This window comes from Hirundo rustica, chromosome 2 (genome assembly GCF_015227805.2).
Source record: "Hirundo rustica isolate bHirRus1 chromosome 2, bHirRus1.pri.v3, whole genome shotgun sequence".
Classification (NCBI taxonomy): domain Eukaryota; kingdom Metazoa; phylum Chordata; class Aves; order Passeriformes; family Hirundinidae; genus Hirundo; species Hirundo rustica.
The window spans coordinates 43763453-43785688 of record NC_053451.1 but is presented as its reverse complement, the minus strand read 5'-3'; the positions used below and the strand labels follow the sequence as shown (position 1 = coordinate 43785688).

The following is a 22236-nucleotide window of genomic DNA, read 5'->3' as shown; positions in this document are numbered from 1 at the left end:
TCAAATCTGCTAAAGATTTACCAGAAGCAAGCAAGAGACTGCTCTCCTCAAAACATTAAGGTCAATAAGTTAAGCATTCAGAACAGCATTAAAACCAATCCCAATAAATGGGCCTGTTTTTGCACGTGCATGACGATACACCCTAGTTATGTATTTTCACTCTTCTTCTAATGGACCCTTTGTTTATCATACATACTTGCAAAACTATAAATACAAAAATATTGAATAATTACTTCCACTATGAAGCCAAGTTATACACTATGTAAGGCAATCATTTATTCACTAGACACCGTTCATACCCTTCACAGAACAGAAATAATCTGGACCACTCGATTTTGCAAAAATAATGTTCTTTAAATCTTGGCACATAATTTTGGTTTCCATAAAGAATCAAGAACAAGATGATTTCATCACATGGAAAAACTGGAGAGCAAAATACAAAAAGCAAGGCGGGTTCCTGTTTCTAGAGCAAAGATTTGCCCCTGCAAAGAGTGAAAGAAATGGCAGTGAATGATTAGCTAATAACCTAACAATCATGTTTAATACAAGATGGATTGGGAAAAAGAGTGAGTCAAGTTTAACTATTTCTAGCATGTAATTTATATTTAATTTTTAAGTTGTTTTCAATTTTTTTCATAAAACAACTACAACAGTGAAAGAAAAAACATTCAACTGATGCAGGCATTTATGTGTGTTGCACTTTTTTGTGTAAAGGAACAATATAAGACATCTATAAAAATATATCCAGAACATATCAGAATGGATAGTTTTATTCTGAGCTTATCTGTTTTGATCTGATACACATAACAAATAAATCTGTTCACCCACAGGCTATCCTTTAACAAAGAGAAACTAATATCCATATCTACCCCTAAGGACTTCCATAGAAGTACAATAATTCATATATTGTTTAAAAATCCAACCATTAAATTTGACTATATAAGCTACTATTTCTAAACATATTTCTTAAACAAAGTATCAATTTTAGGTCTCCAACATCGGGCTCAATTCAGGCAAAATATTTCCAATCATACTACTTTCTGGGCCTTGTGACATAATGAGGACTGGTGAAATTGAAGCTTCAAACCAAGAAAACATTTTTTTTCCAGGCAGGAAGAGTTTTATCATAAATTCTACACTGCTTGGTTTCTTTCATAATACAGTGATTTGCTCTTCTGTTTTTTTAAATGACAAATGAGAACAGAAAATAAAGGCATATTGGAATTTCTATCCCATCTACATGATCAATGGCCTCTTTTTGTAATACGCATTTCTGTTTAAAGCAGCAAATCTTTAACAAGAGATCTGTGTGCACTGCAATCTGAAACCGTGCTCTACCATCTAAATCACATCCTACCAAAGCAGCCCAATAAAAATTACAAGAGACCAGAAAGTGTCTTGACTATTCACAGCTCACCCAATGCAGCAGATAGCCAGACACTGCTGAGTCCTCAATTCCCAGGAAAAAGAGCCTCTTCCCATGGGTTCTGAACAGTCTGATGTCCCACAGAGCATTTAAACAACAAAATGTGAACTGGCTTCATCTTGTTGTTCTGCTTTAGATCACTTCTAATGCTTTGTTCACTTCTATTTCTCCTCTGCATAGACCGTAGTTCAGTATCCCCAAAACATAATCAGTAAATTTTACTATGAAGTCAGAGATTGATTCAGGTTTTTTTTTTTTTTTTTTCTTTTCCACTGACCATTTAATACCCTTTTTGCTGTCTGGAAAGTAGCCCCCTAATACCTATTGGTGAGCTCAAAGAACCATCTGGGTTCTACTCTTACCACGGAACCACAACCCCCTTCATTCAGTCATACCGAGTGAGTGTCCCTGCTTGCCAGTCTTGGTCACAAGAAATAATGGACAAGAATCATTATTGGTTCTTGTGGCTCCCCAATCTTACCAAGCTAGTCTTAGAATAAACTGATTTCAAAAGTCCTTGGGAGGCTGTTGACTCCTCCAGCCTACTCTGGAAGCAATCCATTCCCCACAGCAGCTGGATCCACTCTGCTGAGTTAAAATATACATGCTTATTTATTTTGTTATTCCAGCTTATAGCACAGCTTCACGCCAGCAGGTAATAACCTTGGCCACTTAATCATTCAGTACCATTCCATTAGGAAGAGAATTCTACTGCATAACACAGTGCCAGTCAGTACAACTGCAGTATCAGAGGCCACTATCAAGAATGTAGCTAGGATACAGGCTTAATTTTAGAAATTTAATAAAGTAAATTCCAAGTTAAACGTGCTGTCAACAATGTCTTGTGACCTCCACTGGCAGCTATTTTTACTTAACTTGAGTTAGGATGATGACTTGACTGGAATGTAATGAGACGGTCTTAATATGGCATTTATTTTTAAACAACATTAAAAGTGTTTCAGTTGGTCTTAAAATAAAAACAGAAAAATAATCAAAACAAGGAGTTGTCATCTTGGCTGTTTTGATTCGCTTCCACCATGAAAAAGATACTATTAAGTCACTCACATTTTTAAATGCTTTATTGCCACATTACTCTTAAGGCTTATTAGTCTCACTTTCACACATACAATGTGCAATTAAATAAGGAGAGCCTCAATGAGCATTAACGAGCTTCAAAGATTATACTACATGACAGAGTAAGATTATTCTATGACCTGCCCCTTTCACCTGTCCATAATTTGACAGGTGTGGGTGTTCTCCAGTACTCACAAAGCATCGAAAAACACATTCTTCTTAAAAGTCTTTAGTGATACCTCTTTCAGTCTAATCACCACACCAGCCACTTACAAAAAGGGCAGGAACAGAGTATTCTGCTTTGGGAAGATGGAGTTTTATTACGCCATTTGTTTTCAGAAATATAATTTACTAAAAGAAAAGAAGTATGCCTGTATGAACACTGTTTAACGACAACAACAAAATTACAATTACTTTCCTAAGTCAGGGTAAGCACCAAAGAAACCTAATCAGCTAGGCTGGATTAAATATCATCAGGAGTCTGAGCCAGTCAGATCTAAATCCTATAGAGCTCTGGACATATCACAGATAAAACCTGCAGAACAAAAATATTTATTCTGTTTAACATTCCAGTGTCAGCGTCTTTAAAAAAAGACTTATGACAGAAAAATCACTAAACTTAAGCAGGAGTTTTTAATAGTCACTTCTGAAGAAAAAAAAAAAAATTAAACATTAAGTGGAGGGATGAATGTAATGCCAGGAAAGAAAGAAATTAATTACTGAGACTGGCCAAGATACAGGTACATTCAAAATTGAAGGTATTTATGCATGTATAAAAAAATAAAATAAATTTTTTGGCATCTTGTCTCACCAATGCAATCATGACTGGGAGAAAAATGTCCCTATACACTTTTTTCATGCCATACAACTTAGACATGATGTTTGGAAAAACAGTTGGGGAAAAAATGAGCATCAGGGTGCTTCAAAAATTATTATCTTCTGCTGTCCCCTAGTGGCACTATAACTTGTTTCACAAAATTCATCAAAGAATACTTTCAACTTTAGGCTTCATAGGTTACAGAATAGAAGGCATCAATAGAAATTAAAAGCCAGAAGAAATTAGTTTTGCAGGCAATTGCTACAAGCAGCTTTTATTTAGAGTTTTTGAAACTAAATCCCACAGGAAACCCTGTAATCTAGTGCTTTAAACCACTGACTTTTCTAAGAAATTGTGTGGCAAAAATAATACCATAAGTATTTATTGGACTGCCCATGATTTTGTCAGTATTTTAGAAATTCTGTCAGTGAACTATTTAAGTTCAACTATTTGAAAGCAACTGGAAGAAACAGCTTCCAGTCACTCCAATTGTAGCATACCTTTCAAGTTTATTAAAAAAACCCCACTCAATATATGTCAATTCTACTATAAAGTAAAAGCATTACTGGACTACACCCAGATTTTCTTGATCTTACTTTACCATAAATCAAAAATGCAGGAGTTGCAATTTATGTTCCTCAGCGGGGTAAAATGCAAATGAAATGTTTCTTGGGGAACATCGTGGCCTTATCCACTTAAAAATAAACTGTTACCTCTTGTCTTAGATCAAGCCTTGCAAAATTGTAACACATGTTGGAATCCATCCATGATGGTTAGTCAAAGGTTTTCCAGACCCTTCCCCAACATAATTCTTTCCTTTCATATTTACTTCCGAATCACAAAATAATTTGACTTCACAAGTAAACAGTATTTGGCATTCCAATTTTAATTACAGTTTAACACAGCCCCTTAATTAGATGAGCTATTTAATTTAGCTTTCATTCAATGCAATTATATTGTCATAATGCATGAAAATTTGTAATTATCTCTAACCTCATTAATGAGGACTACTAAATTGCAGTTCAGTTCATTTTCATCAAGTTTCTAGAAGAAACACAAGCTTCTCATACAAACTGTAGCTATTGAAAACAAGTGAAGCTTCCTACTCAACACTCAGATTTCAATGCGAAGTACATTCTCAATTACCCACATCAAAAACTGCATTAGCATATTTACTTATTGCACAGTATTTACTTCAAATTATTAGACATCTCCCTTGTTTTATTTTCAAAGATTTATTTCATGCTATTAAGTTTCCTAAACTAATTTCCCTCCAGGACTCTTTTACCTTAAGGATGGAGACAGCCTGTACGTTTCTTCAAAATGAATGCCCAGTAGAGGCAGAACCTGCTGATCTTTCTATCAGATTAGGAAACAGAAAATACCCATGAAGCTTTTCCTGCAGAAGGAATTTGCTCTCACTGTCAGTCAACACCCTCCAGCTCACACAGCTTGCTCAGATGTACTCCCAACTTCTCTAAGGTCTCCCTACTGAAAAATTCACATAGAAGGAAATGTAATCTGCATCCCAGTAAGGCATCCAGCACAGCCCACGAGACAGACACTCTGCCCCAGTTTTCTGTCTAAATCTGTCCCTTGAGCAATCACAGAAGGCTGTACTTAAGAGGCCACTGAAGACAGAACCTTAAGGTTGCCAGACTAAAGTCCTCTCAGAGAGACATTTAATAAAAGCATTATGACAAAGGGCAGTTGTTTGTCTTTGTACCTCTGTAGAGCTGTTTCCCCATGCTAAACTTACTTAAAACTGCTCTTTTCAGCTCCTAATGAGAATTGGGAAAAGGCCTGAGGATTTCAACTCCAGGGAGGTGCTTTAACTGAGTGACAGGGCTCAGAAAGCGCTCAACCAGTATCCTAAACAGTGACAATTAAACAGTGCCAAATACATTGTTTTCCTTCCATGATGACAGTATGCCATAAAGACAAAATTACAAGCCTTCTGTGGAAGGCACACAGGACTAGAAAAAAAAGAAAGACAAAAAGAAAATATTACAGAATTCTAACCAAGCCTATATGCCTTTCTCTCAATTGATATGCATAAGATTACATCTAAATTTTAAATTAGAAAAATAGCTACGTGGTTTATCTAATTATATACAACATTCACTGACTTCGTTCATTGACAGGTTTTTTTCAAAGTAATTTAAAAATTTATCATTCCCTTCCACTACAGAAGGTTAGAAAACAGAGAGCAGAGAGACAGAACGGGGTAGAAACGTTACCAATTACAATGAAAACATGGCTAAAATGTCTACATTTTGAAAGAGTGCTGGAAGTGCACTCATGGTACAGTCACAAAAATTTACAGCCTTCTGTAATCCAGGAACACAGATCTCAAATTCTTATAGTGTTGAAATCCTATTCTAAGCAACTGCTCTGTCATTAGGTTTGGCAACTGCCTATACTGCAAGCTCTACTGCAAACAAATTAAATTAGAGACAAGATATAATGCTAGGTCTTGCATTGCATCCTTCAGATAATTGCATGAGGCTTTTGATCTCCTGAATTATATGCAGTAGCAGCTTCTGTTTCACTTAAAAATCCACTTCAGAGATGAAGGACCTGGTTTTCAACAGTGTGTCTGCGTAACTCCCATCATAAAGGCTTAGCCACAAATATTTTAACTAAAGCTATGCTTGAGAATATAAGTCCACAAAAGACTTAGAAAATTAAAAATTTAACCTGTAATTAACATTTGATTCCTTCTTCCCAAATTAAAGTAAGAAAGAAATATTTCCATTCTTTTGAAGAGTTTTCAATGACACAAAGAAATTGGATCCATTATTTATCTATAAATGACAGCAGCAAAACAAGCTTTTCCACCCACAAACACACTCAACTCATCCTTTGAGGTAATCTTGCCAAGAGAAAAAGGTTTTCTATTTCCTCACTATTAATCTTCCATAATCAGATGGAACAATCAGGGATATTTTTGTCTGCTGTAACAAGTCTCTGAAGCTCACTAAGAAATTATTAAGTTACATCATTACTCTTAACTCATCAAAAGGGTCTTTTAGTGATAACAGCCTTTTCCTTTCTAATTTATATCTTAATTTTTTTCAAATGAGTCTTTAGCTAACGATCTGTCCCTACAGTGATCTCATTTTAAACATTAAAATACTAATGAAAAGTGAAAACAAACCTGGCTGTTCTTCCCACTCTGTGGATGTACGTGTTTGCATCTTCTGGACAATCGAACTGAATGACCCAATTCACTGCTGGAAAGTCTGTGGTAAAGAAAAACATACATCAAGTAAGTTCACTGAACTCAAAACCCTCATATCCAAGAGCATTAATTCCTGTAAGAATCATCACTTGGACCCATGCACAGACATTAGGTGCAACCTCTGAAATAAAAATAAAATTAGTTGCATGTATTAGCATACATAAACAATCATTCTCTTCATCAAAGTAAGTTAAATTAATTGTGTGTTCACTTCCTAAGTTATGACACTGCAATGAATGGAACATAATTTCACACTTGACAAGAATAGACATGCTTTGTGTCACGCAGATGATAAAACACCCTATGGTTAACAATTATGTAACAGTATCTGACCCACTTTTCACCCTCACTGTTAATATCCCACACCAATGGGGTCTGAAGTTAGCTGTGGTGAGACTGCACTCACTCCAGCTGTCACACACAGAAGCACCATAGCCCCTCTCGAAGATGGGAGGGGGTGACCAAGCCTGACAAAAGTCAACCTTGACTGTGAATGGTATAAATAATAAGCATTTTCTAACTGCTGCACTTCAGTCAGCAGCAGCATGCTTTGCACTGACGTGTTACTTCCAAGCCGAATCTGCAGCTAAACCGTATTCCAGAGAATCATACCCACACTCTAAACCAAACTAACCATACCCAAATTAAATAGTCACTGGTGAGACTTCAGCAGTATGGAAGGTATGAGAACCAGTTTTCATTCCTGACTTCAGTTTTTAGAGCACCTTCTTTCTTTTTTTAATGTAGTGACAAAACCTCACGTTTTGGACAATGGAGTTTGCTATCTCAAAGAATGACTGGACTCCTGAAAAGTCTTGTGTTGTACTTAAACGCCTCCAAGAACTAAAAGAAAAAAAAAATCTTTTTACCCTCATTTATTTTTCTGTCTCCTTATCAATACAGTCCCACAATGCCACTCATATATCAGACATTAAAATTTCAGGTTTTCATTTCCATATACCAGTAGGTTAGCAATTTTTCGTATCTTCAGGAATAACCCACAGGAAGTATCAGAAATACTTAAAACAGCTGGAATCTTGCCTTACAGCATGTAGTTAACAAATATATCACTGTTTCCATACCACACACATTTCTCTGGGATTAAAAAAAAAATGGTAAGAACAGACGAAGTGGGCCTCTTCAGTAATGAAACAGCAGAACTCTAAGAAGCATCTCTATTTTGAGCTCCTAAGCAAACTACAGCTTCATTTTTCAAAAACTGGGTCAGTCTTTAGAGTATAATGCCTGATGAAGCCTCAAAAGATTCAGCTGTTGCTTCTGCTGGTACCTACCCAGGCCACGAGCTGCAATATCTGTAGCGAAAAGCACTGCTGCCTTTTTCCGAACAAAACAAGTGTAGACTTCCATTCTCTTCATCTGCTGCTGCTTGCCATGGAGTGCCAGGACAGGAAGACCAGGCTGAAGCTTACAGAACACTCTGAACAGATACTGAACCTACCCAACAAATCAGGAGGGGAAAGAATTACCATGCACTGTTAAACATTTTAAGTTCATATACAGTATATGTAACAACTGACATACTACATCAAATTACACAGACTTTTCTCCATGTCAGAGAAAAAAGACATTGAGACCTTGTTACACAACCAGGTACTAAAAGACAAAAGCAAAAAATTGCCATGCCTTTCAATGGCATTTCCTAAAGGAAACCAGAGTATAATAAAGGAATAAAGAGTAGGTAACAGCAAGAACAACTTGGGACATGAGTACTTAGGCTGCATGCAAAGGACCAAAGTATGAAAAGTCCATCAGAAGAGTTTCTTTTAGACAGCACTGGAGGAGTGTTGTGTTTTATGCTTGCAACTCAAATCAGTCTACAGTCTCAGCTTACTATTTCAGGTTTCAACGTTCTCTCATAAAATCAGCCTGTTTATTCTTACCCACAGTACCCATGATGTAGCATTATTTTACAGCAGGCAGCTACCTAGCATCTTTTAAGAAAGTAAGTACATAAACTGTGTATACTGCAGGAACAGCTGCAACTCCAAGAATTTCTGTACAACTAAGCCAAACACTTCAGTGTACTCACCAGTAAACTGCAGAACAACAAAAATATTGCAACTTCTTGTACAGGTGAATGAATTGCAATGAATATTTACTAGGCCATTGTAAAATGGTCAATTATTGTAAAATACTAGTCTTGTGTTACACTAGCAAGCAATACTTGCACTGTAAAATACTTGATTCACGCAGTAGTTGGAGGTACAAATACCTGTCCCAAACAAACATGCAAATAGCTGCAACGTAATGGTCCCAGGACACTTACACAAGCAGATAAGAAAAACTTTTGCCTGTACTATTTCACAATCACACCTTCTCGAACAGGCAGATTAGATTTAAAAACTTGTAAGGAAAGCAAGTACAATTACTAAAATTCTTTGTAAGCTAACTATGAAATATGTCAAAAGACAGAACTGAAATAGCTGGGCTTTACTGACATTAACTTTTAGCATTCATTTTAACAGCAGACCACAAAAATGGCTGAGAACACTCAGATCTCCACAACCTTTCTGCATTGAGCCTGGGTCACTGAACTGCCTTGAAGCCAGGCCCTGAATGACGTGCATCAGTAGGTGATGTTTTGTTCCTCCAATTTCCTGCAATTTCCCGTTGCAAATTACTCCACAAACTCATCTCTCTGATGCACTGACATCTATATGACTATCTTCAGTTTATTAGTGTTAAAATTCTGGGGCAGAAGGAGGGAGAAAACATAACATACCTCTTTACAGCTTGCAAAAAACACAATGCTCTTCTTTTTTAAATGAGTTCTCAGGAAAGAATATAACATGTTTACTTTTTGCTGAAGGTCACAGACAACGTAGTTCTGATCCAAAGTTGCTGGGGTACTAAAGAAGAAAAACAAACAAACAAACAAACAAAACCACACCAAAAAAGTGTATTTAGATAAATCACAGAAATGTCTCATCCTTCTTTTAAGCCATGAGTGCCTTATACATACTCTGAAAAAGGAGAAAAGAAATCAGGCTGGAAAGCTCACCCACTTTGAGAAACAAGTCTTAGCATCTTCATCTGAAAGCTACATCAATTCCCTTATTAAAAGCCAGTGGGGAGGGACAGATGACTTTTGGCATTACTTCTAAATTCATTTACTTCCAGCAAGGCAAACTCTTTCCATGTCTAAGCAGCAACATTCAAATTGCCTTGACTCAAAATGCAATTTCGTCTATTAGTCCTATTAAAGCATCATTTGTGCTTAAGGCAATGTCAAAGCAGAGTCTAATCACATACAAAAAGAGCATTGATGTTCTTCTCCTGATTACACAGAGATGCAAAGTGACTTTCTAAAGCTCTGAATTGTCATCTGAACTCACATTTATGTTCTTAAAAGCAGAAATAAAACAACAAAAAAAATTCTTCAGGATATTTGTCCTTGAAACACATCTAAATGCTCATCTCTTGCAGTCCCTCTGCTTCACCCTAAACAGACCGTGGGTCTTCAAAATTACCCTTCTAAAGGTGGTCACTGGGGAGGATGAAATTACAAGACACTCCTCCAGTTTTTATTCTGTTATTTAATTTGAATTATGCCACAGCACTTTTTGCTCTCCAACTCTTTCAAAGGAAATTGCTTTTATAAGGTAATAACCTAAGACAGTAAATTCTAAAACAAATTAATACTTTTTTCTAACTCGTTCTCCTGAATATTTAAAAAAATTAAATGTACTTCAAAATAGACTTCACCAAACATGGGAGATCTGTGAAACAGATAGTTGCCAAAATGAAGACTACAAACGAGGCTTGTACATTCTCTGCTGCTAAGACAGTCTTAACCACACTTTTTTTTTCTGGCAATCATGTTTATTTAAGATGCCTTTAATAGTACTACTGATTAAAAAAAGGTATTTGCAGTACAATACCAAGATAATCAAATCAAATAGTAAAAACTTCTTCAAGGTTCAATGTTGTTCTGCCATGCATTTTCCTGATGATTTCTTGTTTGCTCCCAGGAAAGCCATTTTTATCTCTGTGCTTTACCTTTCTCCTGCATCATACATATGGAAATATACGCATACTTCACAGAAGAGCAGAAAAAGAATCATCCATGCTCATTTGACACTCAGATGATCAAGCCCACAGAAATGCAAAATAGCCCTCCTCATTTGGATTTCAAAAGAAAATTATGTGCCAAAAAGCAACATTCATTTAGGGATACATTAAATTTTTTTGAACATGGCACACTACATACTTCCCTTCCAGCAAGGGCCTCCCATCCTACTCCAAACTGTAAGGCAGGACAAATCTATTTTGTGCATACAGGGCCAGAGCCCTAAACATGCACAAAAAATGAAGCACATCAGGAGGCCATGGGAGTTACCTCACATGAGCTAACACTGCATGCTTTCTTTTGGGCACTTAATACTGAATACACAAACAAGACTGTCATCCTGCACTTTCCCAAGAGGAAAGCATGTCCTTGGAAAGCTGGATTTATAAAGGGCACACAGACAAACCGTATTTGTGGTGGTTTTGCACAGTAAGCACACACATGCGGGGCGGCAAGGAAGCTGAACAACCAAAAAAAGGGAGTTATTCAGAACTGAGTGCTGCTAGACCCAGGACACTGGCTATAATCCACTCTGCAACTACCTCTTGAGGAAAAAAATTGCCAGTCTGAGAAGCTGCCCGAGGAGTCAAGACAAGCACAGGTTCAGCCTCCCTGTAGTGATTCAGTCAGAACTAGTCCTCTCTTATGTGGAAATTGCTTGCTTTCAGGAAGGCACACAGCAGGATCACACACTGATCCAGTGGCACATGCACAACACAACCTCTGATTCAGGGAACTGTCAGAGAAGCAGCTAAAGAGGATCACTATCTAACCCTCCCCGGGGGGGGCAGGAAAAAATCCCAACATACCTGAATTTGGCTTTTTCATGAACCCAAACATATTCTGGATCTTTCAGACTCAGCCGTGCAAGATCCTTCACGGATTTTGTTTGTGTTGCTGAAAAAAGCAAGGTCTGGCGTTTCTTAGGTAGATTTTCTATGATTGCATTCATCGTATCAGCAAACCCCATGTCTAGAATTCTGTCAGCTTCATCAAGAACTGGATTGAAAGATAAATTTGAGAAAAAACTGGGTTCTGATTTAGTTTTTAAAAAACTCTACATTAAATCCATATAGCATGAAATTCTATCCATACTTAAAATGCAGAGATTAAATTAACTACTGTGCACAACAGGAATCTCTTTAGATATCCCTGTACTTCATAAAACATGTTTTTAAAAAAACCTGCAACACAAATCATAGCATTTCCCACAATCTATGCACTACAGCCTTCAGTTTCACACACAGAAGAAAAATACCAGCATCTCGAGTAAACAGTTTGGCAATTTGTGAACGGACTCCCTGCCCTATTACTGAAATAAAAGCATAGAATGTTATACAGTTGTCATGGGTTAGTACAGAGTTTGGTTTTTTAGTTATAGAAAAATGTAGACTAATTCTCCAGGTCAGGACCTGGGAATTGCTTTGGAAGAGACAGGGACCTATCAGAGAGTTAGTTGGAATATTGGCATCTGCTCTAACCACTGAAAATTGTTGGCCACGACTTTGGGAAGTAACATATAAAAACCCTTGATTTCCTGTAGGTGGGCCTTTTCCTTCTTTCCTTTGGCCAGAGAGACACAGGTAACATCGAGCTGGGCCTGCTGCACCCCACTTTTGAGGGGAGCTGGCCTGAGGCCTGGCCAGATTCCATCGGCTCCTGGGTGAAGGGGTGGGGAAGGAGAGGTTGCTGCTTTACAACAACTCTCTAAACTTCCCTGGAGCAGGGGAGATCTCTGCTGGGCCCCTGATAGGAGCTATGGGCACCATTTGGGCCGAGGCCACCCCGATTTACACCGAGGGGTAGGCTGAGAAGGCATTTATGATCCTGCCTGGTTTTTGTGATTCCGGACTGCCCGGGTGCTCCGATCTCTGATGTTTCTGTGTGAGATCTCTGTGTTTCTGTGTGTTCTTCCTCCCTCATCAGCGTGGCCTTGAACATCTAACACCAGGAGCTACAGAGGGAGAGACAAAGACGCTGGGCAGATTTAACCCTTTCCTGGCAACATGAAGCTTCCAGAGCTCAGCCCTTCTCTGAGAGAGTAAGAAAGGACAGAGTGAACATAAAGAACAGCATGAAGTCAGTGGAGCGAGAGTGAAAAGACTATTAGGACAGAGGGTTGAAGAGTTGGTTGTTCCATTCTTACTTGAGCCATGGAAATGAACTCTTTATTTAGGTCATTCCTTTAAATCATGGGAAAGATATGCATTTGGGGAGATGATTGTTTTAATTTGTGTGTAGATTTGAGCAAAGGTGTTTGTGATGGATTAAGTAATATTAATCTTATAAGATGCTTAAACAAAGATAAAGATGAGAAGCTCTCTACACCAGTGAAGAAGCGAGAAGATATCTCTGTACCTTGAGATGAAGAATCCTTTGCTTTGGAGTTATTCATCTTTAAAAGGTGACACCCCAGTATGCAAAAGTCTAAGACCCATGACCCATAAGCAGCTTGGGAAACTGCTCCTGGGAGGGTCACAAAGGCAGGTTTCTCCGGGCGGTTGTTTTTGTGACAGTTTAAAACCCACAAGAGAACTGTTCTAAGTTGTCAGTGGGATCCATGACTCTAAGAGAGACTCTTCCCCTAAAGAGTTGATGAAAGACTATTGTCAGATAGTGAAACTGACTAAAAATTACAAGTTTTGTCTCTTTATGTTGTTTTGTAGGAAAGTGAACAGTTTGTAATGGGAGGGAAGAGTGTTTTTGAAGTTTCATTCTGTTTTAGTTTTTTTCCAACTTTCCTTTTTCTATTCTTAGTGTCTGTTAATAAAACTATTTGTTAATTTTTAAGGTTGAGCCTGTATTGTTTTTCTCCTAGTCTCTCTCCCACAGAAAAAGTACTAAGACCAGAATTTAGTGAACATGAAACCACTACATTAATTAGTGCCCAGTTTCAAAATTAAAACTATTACAACAGTGTTGTAGTATTTGTGACAGGGGAAAGCACTCTCCTGTACCTAAGCTGAATTTACCATTGAAATGTAGGGTATAAGCCGAGTAGCAGAGACAAAGATTTAAAAGAGCCTAGATTTAATGCAATTCTTGTCTAACTGCCATGAATTGTACTAAGTGTAGCAAGCATAATTTCACATTTTATCAGCTTCATTATCTTCTTAATTGCTTCTAAATTCCTCAAGCTATGCTAAAGATTATGCAATTCTTAGTTGCAGGCAAACCTTTTCATTACACTGAAAATTTTTGTTCAGGCTGGAAGGATGAAAACAATGGTAACAACGCAAACAAAAGGATAAAAGGAGCAGAGATCTGTCTTAAAACACAAAGAAAAATGTTTTCTAGAACTGGCCCAAAATACACACACTGCAGTGGATATCCCATATAGGCTAGTTAACTATCATGTCAGGAAAGACACAAGAGCCATAGCCAGAAAGGTAAGCTTAGCATTAGTAAAGACAAATGTAAAAGACTATACAGGGCACTACACTGGGGTTTGGGCTCCTTACTAAATCCCCTGGTTGTTCTTATCACCCTAAGGAAGGCATGCTCAGCAACTGCTTCAGAGAAACTACACACAAGAAAGGGGTTTTGCTGTTTTCTAATTTAATTTAAATAAGTGCAAGTTTAAATGCCATTTCATCTAAACACCATGACAAAAATAAACTTTCTATGCAAGGAAGTGCTGCGCACAATTATGAGCTGTTACAATATATTCCCAGGTACTTTCAAGTAGTTTAAAAACTTACTCAACATTTGCAGGTCAGATGCATAGAAATATGAAGTTTCATCCATGTGTTGTAAAAGCCGTCCTGGAGTGCAAATCAGCATATTTATGTGGTGGATTCTTTCAGACTCTTCTTTCAGATCCTGAAATGGAGTTAATCCAGCTTAGCTCTAATTGTTCAGACTACAAGTCCAGTACCAGAGACAGTCAGGCCAATTTAACCTATTAACAGCTTTTGGAAAGAACATAGTCAAGGAGCAGCCTTTCCTCTTCCCACAGATACACCACCATTTCTTCAGCATGCTCACACCTGTGCCTTGAGCAAAAACTATTTTAGAGTAATCTAAATTAACAGGATAGTCCTGGAAGACTCGGCAGGAAGGTCCATCCAGTCATGGACACTGAAAAGATTTTTAAAGATGATTCAAAAAGCTTCAAAAGACACAGAATACACACAAGAAAATTAGTGGGTCACCGACAGGTTCCCATTAACTATTCTCCTCCTTGACTTTTTGAGCCCAGGGTTTCATTCCTAAACTAGCACTTGATACAGCACTCAGCTATGCTTCCCTACAGCAAACTCCAAGGGAGGACACACACCTTTCCTCCAATGATAAGGCCAGCTGAGAATTCATGGTTTTTCCCCACTTTACGCAGAACCTTGAAGGTTTGATACGCCAGCTCCCGGGTAGGCGATATTATCAAAACCCCCAGGCCATCAGCTGAGGTCCACTGTTGGCGATACAAGAGTTCCAAAGCCTGAAAGAAATTACCATGTTATCATCACAAAAACCTCAGAAGGAAAATGTGCAACAACAAATTGGAAACAAAAAGTGTCATTAAAAAAAAAAAAAAAAAAAGAAAAAGAAAAAGATGAAGACACATTGATTAAAATAATGACGTGAAGAAACAGCGCACATTTTACGTAGATTGATGATATATAAATTTTAACTAATGGTAATGATACTCACTGTAGCAAAATTCTCCAGCACCAATCTATGACAGATAGTAATGGGTGAAAATCATAAACACTTCACAATTAATTCTACTCTGCTAAATTCTGGAAATTAGGCCATTTATATGGTAATAGGAATCAGTGTAGAAGAATATGAGGAATTTCCCTGCTCATAAGGTTTTGTGGGAACCAGGAACAGAAAGAGCACCTAGAAGAATGTTAATTACTGAAACTTTAATTCTGGCTTATAGACTTGAAGCAGTATTATCCACACATTACATACAGAGCATTCCAACTAAAGTTGCCATACAGCTCTCACCAGGATTAATACTCCTCTTATGAATTCATACTGTAGAAACACTGTATTAGTCAGCTAATCCTAACACAAGCACCTTACAGGTATAAATACCTGAAGTTGGTAAGTGTAAGTGTAAGCTGGTAAGTGTACTTGCACAATTAATTTTTTTCCACTCCTCAGCTCTTCAGCTCCTCTCTTAGATCTCTTCTCTAAAACTGTCTTAAAATAAGGTTTGTAAAACAAAGTACTTCTACTCTTAGATTAAATAACAATCTCACTTGTTTTTCAAATTCACAAGACTTTTGAAGCCACCTACATTTTTTATTCTCTACTAATAAGACTTTTTTTAAAAAGCAGCATAAAGCATAAATCATCTTTACTAAAGAGGTTATTCAAAGCACCTACTACTGTTCTCACAGTTACTGACGTAATAGGCTCAAAAGAAATTTATGTTTACAAAAATGCAAGTAATGTTTAACACAGAGTAACTCCATTAAAAAATATTTATCCCCTCTGGTGTTTGTATCCACTTATATATGCACTTTAAGCACATGTCTCAATTATAGTTTCAAACAGAAGAAATGAAACGCAGATCATGATGATTTGAGTAAAACTGTCAGATGTGTACATCCATGACAGGGTTTTTCATCCCACTGTTCTGCTTGCACTTAGAAGTGATTTCTAAGGAGTTGACAGAAGTCCACAATCACTAAGGTTAACTTTGTTATATCAGGTCCAAATCGTTGCACTTTAAAGGAGTGAAAACTAGTCATCTAAAAAAATCTAAGGAACGGAAAATCCACTGCTCTGGTTCATACCCCTCATTTTCAAATGCCAGAAAAACTGGACAACTAGAGTTGTACCAGAAGAACATTCTTGAGAGAGAAACAAAGGACTTCCTAAATCACACAGGGTCTACTAATGTAATGATCAAAATTAATCCTTTTAAGTCAAGGAATATTCCTAGCACAAAAAATACACTTCTTTCAGAAGCTCAAGCAGCTTTATTCAATTCCTAAGCATCATGGCTTCCCTGAAACACTCAGATTGAGTGAATTTTACACTTGAATTTTAACTTTTCTCTCAGGATCTATTAATGTAAGCTGACTGACATCAATATTTCACAGATAACTTGGTTTGAGTAGAAATAGAAGCATGTAAATTACTTACTGGAACAATAAAAGCCAAAGTTTTGCCTGATCCAGTCTTTGCAGCTCCAAGTACATCTTTACCTTGCAAAGCCAAACCTATGGTTTGCCTCTGTATCTCTGTTACCACACGGTACTGAGCTTCCTGGAGTCCTAGTATTTGCAGGGTGGGAAAAGAGAGAGTGTGGGAGGGCAAGAGGAACAAGAAGAAAGAAAAAAAAAACTATTTAATTTTGTCTGGCCCACAACTGCATTGCTCTGTTTGGAAAATGCTGTACATGGCAATACTTACCTAAAACTTACTAAAACTTACTAAAACTAGTTTAAAGAAAATAAAAAAGTTCAGATGCAGACAAACAATGTATTCCCTTTTACTTCTAGTATTTTCCAAAGAAAAGTTCTATACTCACCTTTAAGGGTTTTCTTTGACAATGGAAAATCTGAAAACCTTTGGATTTCACTTGCATTTATCTGAAACAAAGCAATTTTAATCAATGCTTACAATCCAACCATAAGAGAGGAATTGAATAGCATTCTGTAAGTTGGTGTTAACATAAATACATAGTAGTTCAGTATGACCTCATTCAAGTTAGCTAGTCAGGCAGTCTATACTAGTTTGACCTAATCGAAACCACTGATTTACCATAAACTATTCAGTATGTAACAATATACTTGCAGGCTAATAGCACAGTTTAAAGTTGAGACCATCATAAAATCACAGAGCAATTTAGACAGAAGAGGAACTCAGAAGGCCCCTGGTCTCCACCTTACTAGAGCCCAGATGTCCTTTTCAGATCTGTGTTTTCAGATCCTGGCAGGGATCTACTGGAAGTATAAGCTCATCCTCGCTGCAGGGTGTACTTGGGCACCCAGAGCTGCAGCGATATTACATCTACCTGACTGAGAAGATTCACCTATGTCCTGAAGCTCACCAGATTCACCAACCTCTAGCACTTGGTGTATTTAAATTTTTAGAGCTGTCCTACAGGGTTTAAAAAAAAAAAAACACCAACTAAGAAAGCAGTTCATTGTCCTGACATCTACTAACTTAATTCTCCATATGCACCCATATTTGAGAGCTGTTAATTATCCAAACACACACACAGTCCCCAGTAAAATGCGTTTGAGTCCATGAGTTTGCTCAATGATTTAAAAAGATGAGGCATCAAGTAGAGCTCTTGGAAAAAATGTAGTATTTTCCAGGCTGTTCTAGCACACGTGAAGAGCTTTAACAGGCAAAGTTCACAACTAATAGTAGCGGGACAAAAACCCCACAAAACTCAAGGAAAAAAAAATATAGAAACTACTGTATTTATAAAGCCTGAAAAAAAAGGTAGACTATACAGCTTTGAATGCATGCTGACTAAAATCCATAAACTGAGATTTGTCAGACTTGGAGCTTACAGCTCATGCATTTCAAATAGGTATTGTTTATCTCTAACCAACTGCTGAACAGAAATCTCCCAAATCAGGGACCAAGCAAAATAGTCTTCAGACCCTCCTGACATCTTGTGTTAACAATTCCAGGGAAGGCTTCAGATAAATAGCTACTGAGATGACAGATCAGCCTTTTATCTCTTTGAAGTACAAAGCCTTTTACAGGCTCTGCCTGTTATAGAAAACTGAGAGGTTATAGCTGCTTAAAGCATCTAAATCACAACAGCAGTCTTTTCAGCCTAGCTCTCCCCAGTAAAATCAAGACAAGAAACTTAATAAATGAACTTAATCTCTATAAATAAAAGGTAAAAACAGGTAAAAGGTAATAACACTTTTAACAAAACCTGGTTTTGACACATTTCAGGCAAAGTTCTTGCAAAGTAGATTTCAAACTTTCACTGTGTCCTAACAGACCAAATAAAATCTTACCAAACACTAGTTTGGAGGAGGGAAAAAATCCTACCAGAATCATCAAAAGAAAGGTCTTTTTTTGACTTTCATAAATTGGAATTCTTGACAAGTACTTCCAAATTCAGTTGGTAATTCTCAGTCTTACTATTTTGCATGCTAAATATTTACAACTCAGTGACGTATACAGTATCTGGTTAATTTCAGCCAAGAGTCTCTCTGCACAGAAAAACAGTAGGCCTACAGGAGGGAAAATTATTTTAGTAACATCAAAAAAGAATTCACGCAATCAATTATGCGCGACTAAAGGGACGGATTTTAACAGGCTTGTGCTACATCAAATGGGTTATTGCAGCAATCTGAAATTGTTCTGAATAATTAAAGTATTTCAGCAGTCAACTTCTTTTTAACTCTAGATGACTCAGTAAGAATAGATGTATTAATCAAAAAAGAAGATAAATATTTTTCTACTCTACCTAAACTTCTCTAAATCAATTTAAAAATTGTTACATGCATAAGCCTAGCTCTTTCAAAGATGTCCAAGGAAAAAATAGTGAAAACAGTATTAAAAGAGCAAGGAATGTTGGGAAAGGCCACGTCACAAAGCTTCCTATATTATTCTTTGCCCTACATACTTCCAGGAGCTGAATAATGTTATGTTGTAGCACCCTTAAACTCCGAAGGTGCTGGTATATTTTTAAGTCGGGTCCAGATGGAAGGCATAAGAAGGACTGATGTCTGAGGCAGATCTTCTGATAGTCCTATTCCACATCTACATGCACCAGTGGAAAACACCACCAACTTCTTAGTTTGTTTCCCTGTCCAAAGTCACTACCTCTGCTCATCTGCTGGGAACCTGGAACAATGAGCTCTCTCTAATCACCTCCCTATGAGAGCAGCCAGCTCATTGCAAAGACTCCAAACGCTATTCTGATCTAACTCAACTAATTTGACACCAAGCAGACTAGAAAGGATTTTTAACAATCACACCAGTTAGGCTGTTAATGCTTTTCATGGGCACAACTGTTTGGAATAGACCATGTCCCTCAATGGCCTGGCAGTCAGGAAACAAACTCACTGGATCAACAGCAAATAGCTCATCTATGAACACATAACACAGAAAGTGGTCCCATGATATAGACACATTGAAACTAAATTTTGTATTTTCCAGCTATGCTGCCAAAACACTTGCCATCACGTCAAAAAATGAAAAAAAAAAGAAAAAATCCAGTAACAAAGTATAGTGGTTGAGCCTTCATTATTAATTTTGTCTTGTTTATCCACTGCAGTCATTCTCACACACGAAATTATGGACAGGAGGCCAAGCTGGATCATCTTGAATCCATCAACCATTCTACCACTATTCCATGCACACATAAATCTAACCCACACACGTTGCGTGCCAGTGACCCCAGCCACTGCTCTTCACAGAGAGGAGCTTGCCCAAGAGCTTTCTACTTCCCTTGTCCCTAAGGGATCTGCATCATGCAGAACTCACTGCAGACTCCTGAAGACCCAAGCACATGGCACGTCTTCACAATTTCTACTCCCACTTTAACCAGACCCAGGGTAATACAGAAGAAGCACTAAAGACCCAGTGGAAAACCTTGCCAGGAACCAGAAACAAATATCTGAAGGACTGAAGACAAAAATTAGGTGGGCATTCAACCATATGTTCACAGGCAAGAGAATCCCAGAGCAAAAGGACAGCAGAGGTGAGACCAAGAGCCCCCAGACCTATCCTAATACATGCATATGTTTACTCTTTCTTAATTCTGATGAAAACATGCCTGAACATTACAAGTCTCTTCTCTTCAACACCTAAAACAACACACAGAATCACAGAATGGATTGGAAGGTCTAGGTTGGAAGAGACCTTCAAGATCGTCGAGTCCAACCCATGCCCTAACACCTCAACTAGGTCATGGCATCGAGAGCCACATCCAGTCTTTTTTTAAACACATCCAGGGATGGTGACTCCACCACCTCCTCAGGCAGACTATTCCAGTACTTTATCACTATTTCCATGAAAAACTTTTTCCTAATATCCAACCTGTATTTCCCTTGGAGCAGCTTGAGACTATGTCCTCTTGTTCTGTCAGTTGCTGCCTGGGAAAAGAGACCAATCCCCAGCTCTCTACAACCACCCTTCAGGAAGTTGTAGAGAGTGATAAGGTCACACAAACACAACCTTCCACTATCCAATCCCTACTTCTGCTGCCTCAAGCTGCACAGTGACACAGAACTATCATTCATGCCCAGAAACAGATGCATGTGCAGTCACATTAGTGACACAGAAACATCCATAGACATTCACATAGCCAAGGCTAGGAGTAGAGGAACATGCCATTTGCTTTCAAGGAGCAAAGCAAATGATCCAGTGAAGCTCAAGAATACTAACTTGCTGAATCTTAACTAATGGAGCTAATGTGACCTCTTTATGATAACAGTGTGTTTCTTCTATACCTCTTGTCGTTACTTTCTGCTCAATTAAATCACAACCACCAAAAAGTCATTACCACCAGCTGTGCCGAGTGCTGCACAACCAAGTACAACCGCCCTGCAAACTCAGTAAAAGTTGGCAGGAGGCAGAGCAGCACCACAGGCAGCACACATCTAGCCCGTTATTCACAATTACAGTGCTTTCCACTGATCAGCGTGATTCCAAAGCTGACTATCTCCCGCAGGAATTCAGGGGGATCTGGGTAACGAAACCAACACCACTCACTTCAGGTCCCGAATTCAAACACCTATTTCCTGGCTTGAGGCTAAACAACACATTCATTCATACTGATGGCTTGCCTGTCGTGGAGATACCCACGTTGCCTGGTGAGAGGGGCCATGTGCCACCGGTTACAAGCCTTCCCACCACCTGCTTCAGCCTCCTCCTCCTCGCTGCCCTCCTAACCATAAACTCCCCCGCCCGAGGGTCCCACTGCCCCCGGCTCCACAGCCTGTCCAGTCACCTCCACCCAAACCACTGGAACTGCGGCTACTGGCCCCTCCTCCTCTGCCTGGGGAAAAAGAACAGAGCATCAACTCTACCTCGTGATAGTACAAGCCCTCTGCCCGCCACAGAGCAGTGCCACCCAACACGGCTCCTACCTCCAGGCACCACCGACAGCCCTGCCCAGGACCCACACACAGATGCCGCCCCTCCTCCTCCCGGCTGTATCCACACGCACGCCGCAGGAGGAGAGGAGCCGCTTTTCCCCAGAGCCGCACGGCCCCTCGCTCCCCGGCCCGGCCGTACCTCGGGGTAGCGCTGCACCAGGCGGCCGATGTTCTCCCGCTCCACCTGCCACTCGGGCCGCTTCCTCTCCTTGCGCTGCAGCCGCAGCCTCTTCGTCCGCCGGGTGTATTTCTTCTTCCACCGCTCGAAGCTGCGCACGGCGTCCATGGCGGCCGCGCCGCCGCCGGGCCGGCCCATGCTGCCCCGCCGCCCCGCGTGGGTCGCGCTCGGCCGGGCCGGGGCGGGGCGGGCGCAGGCGGAGCGCGTCACTCGGGCCGCGCCGCCGGGAGGCACCGCCCCGGCCCGGCCTGAGATCCGCCGGCGCCAGCCGGGGGCGGCTGTGCCGTGTTGGAGAGGCGTCGTGGTTTGCGGAGTATCTCCCCAAAAAACGAGTTCGTGCCGCAGCAAGGGAAAGATGCTGTCACAGA

At 39.1% G+C, this 22236-nt stretch overlaps 1 protein-coding gene across 2 annotated transcripts in view; it reads right to left on the bottom strand.

Annotated features, from left to right (window-relative positions):
• DDX10 (DEAD-box helicase 10) overlaps positions 1-22024 on the bottom strand; it is a 166945-nt gene extending 144921 nt beyond the window's left edge. Inside the window, exons 1-9 of one of the 2 annotated variants that reach the window (XM_040055438.2) lie at positions 21830-22024; positions 17142-17202; positions 16754-16884; positions 14931-15089; positions 14353-14473; positions 11461-11650; positions 9305-9431; positions 7854-8016; positions 6478-6562 (exon numbers count right to left, since the gene is read on the bottom strand). In XM_040055438.2, the coding sequence (XP_039911372.1) occupies positions 6478-6562; positions 7854-8016; positions 9305-9431; positions 11461-11650; positions 14353-14473; positions 14931-15089; positions 16754-16884; positions 17142-17202; positions 21830-22006 (1214 nt within the window). In that variant the 5' untranslated portion in view covers positions 22007-22024. The remainder of the gene's footprint in view (positions 1-6477; positions 6563-7853; positions 8017-9304; positions 9432-11460; positions 11651-14352; positions 14474-14930; positions 15090-16753; positions 16885-17141; positions 17203-21829) is intronic. The other variant, XM_040055439.2, reaches the window with a different exon arrangement.
• Positions 22025-22236: the final 212 nt, after the last annotated feature.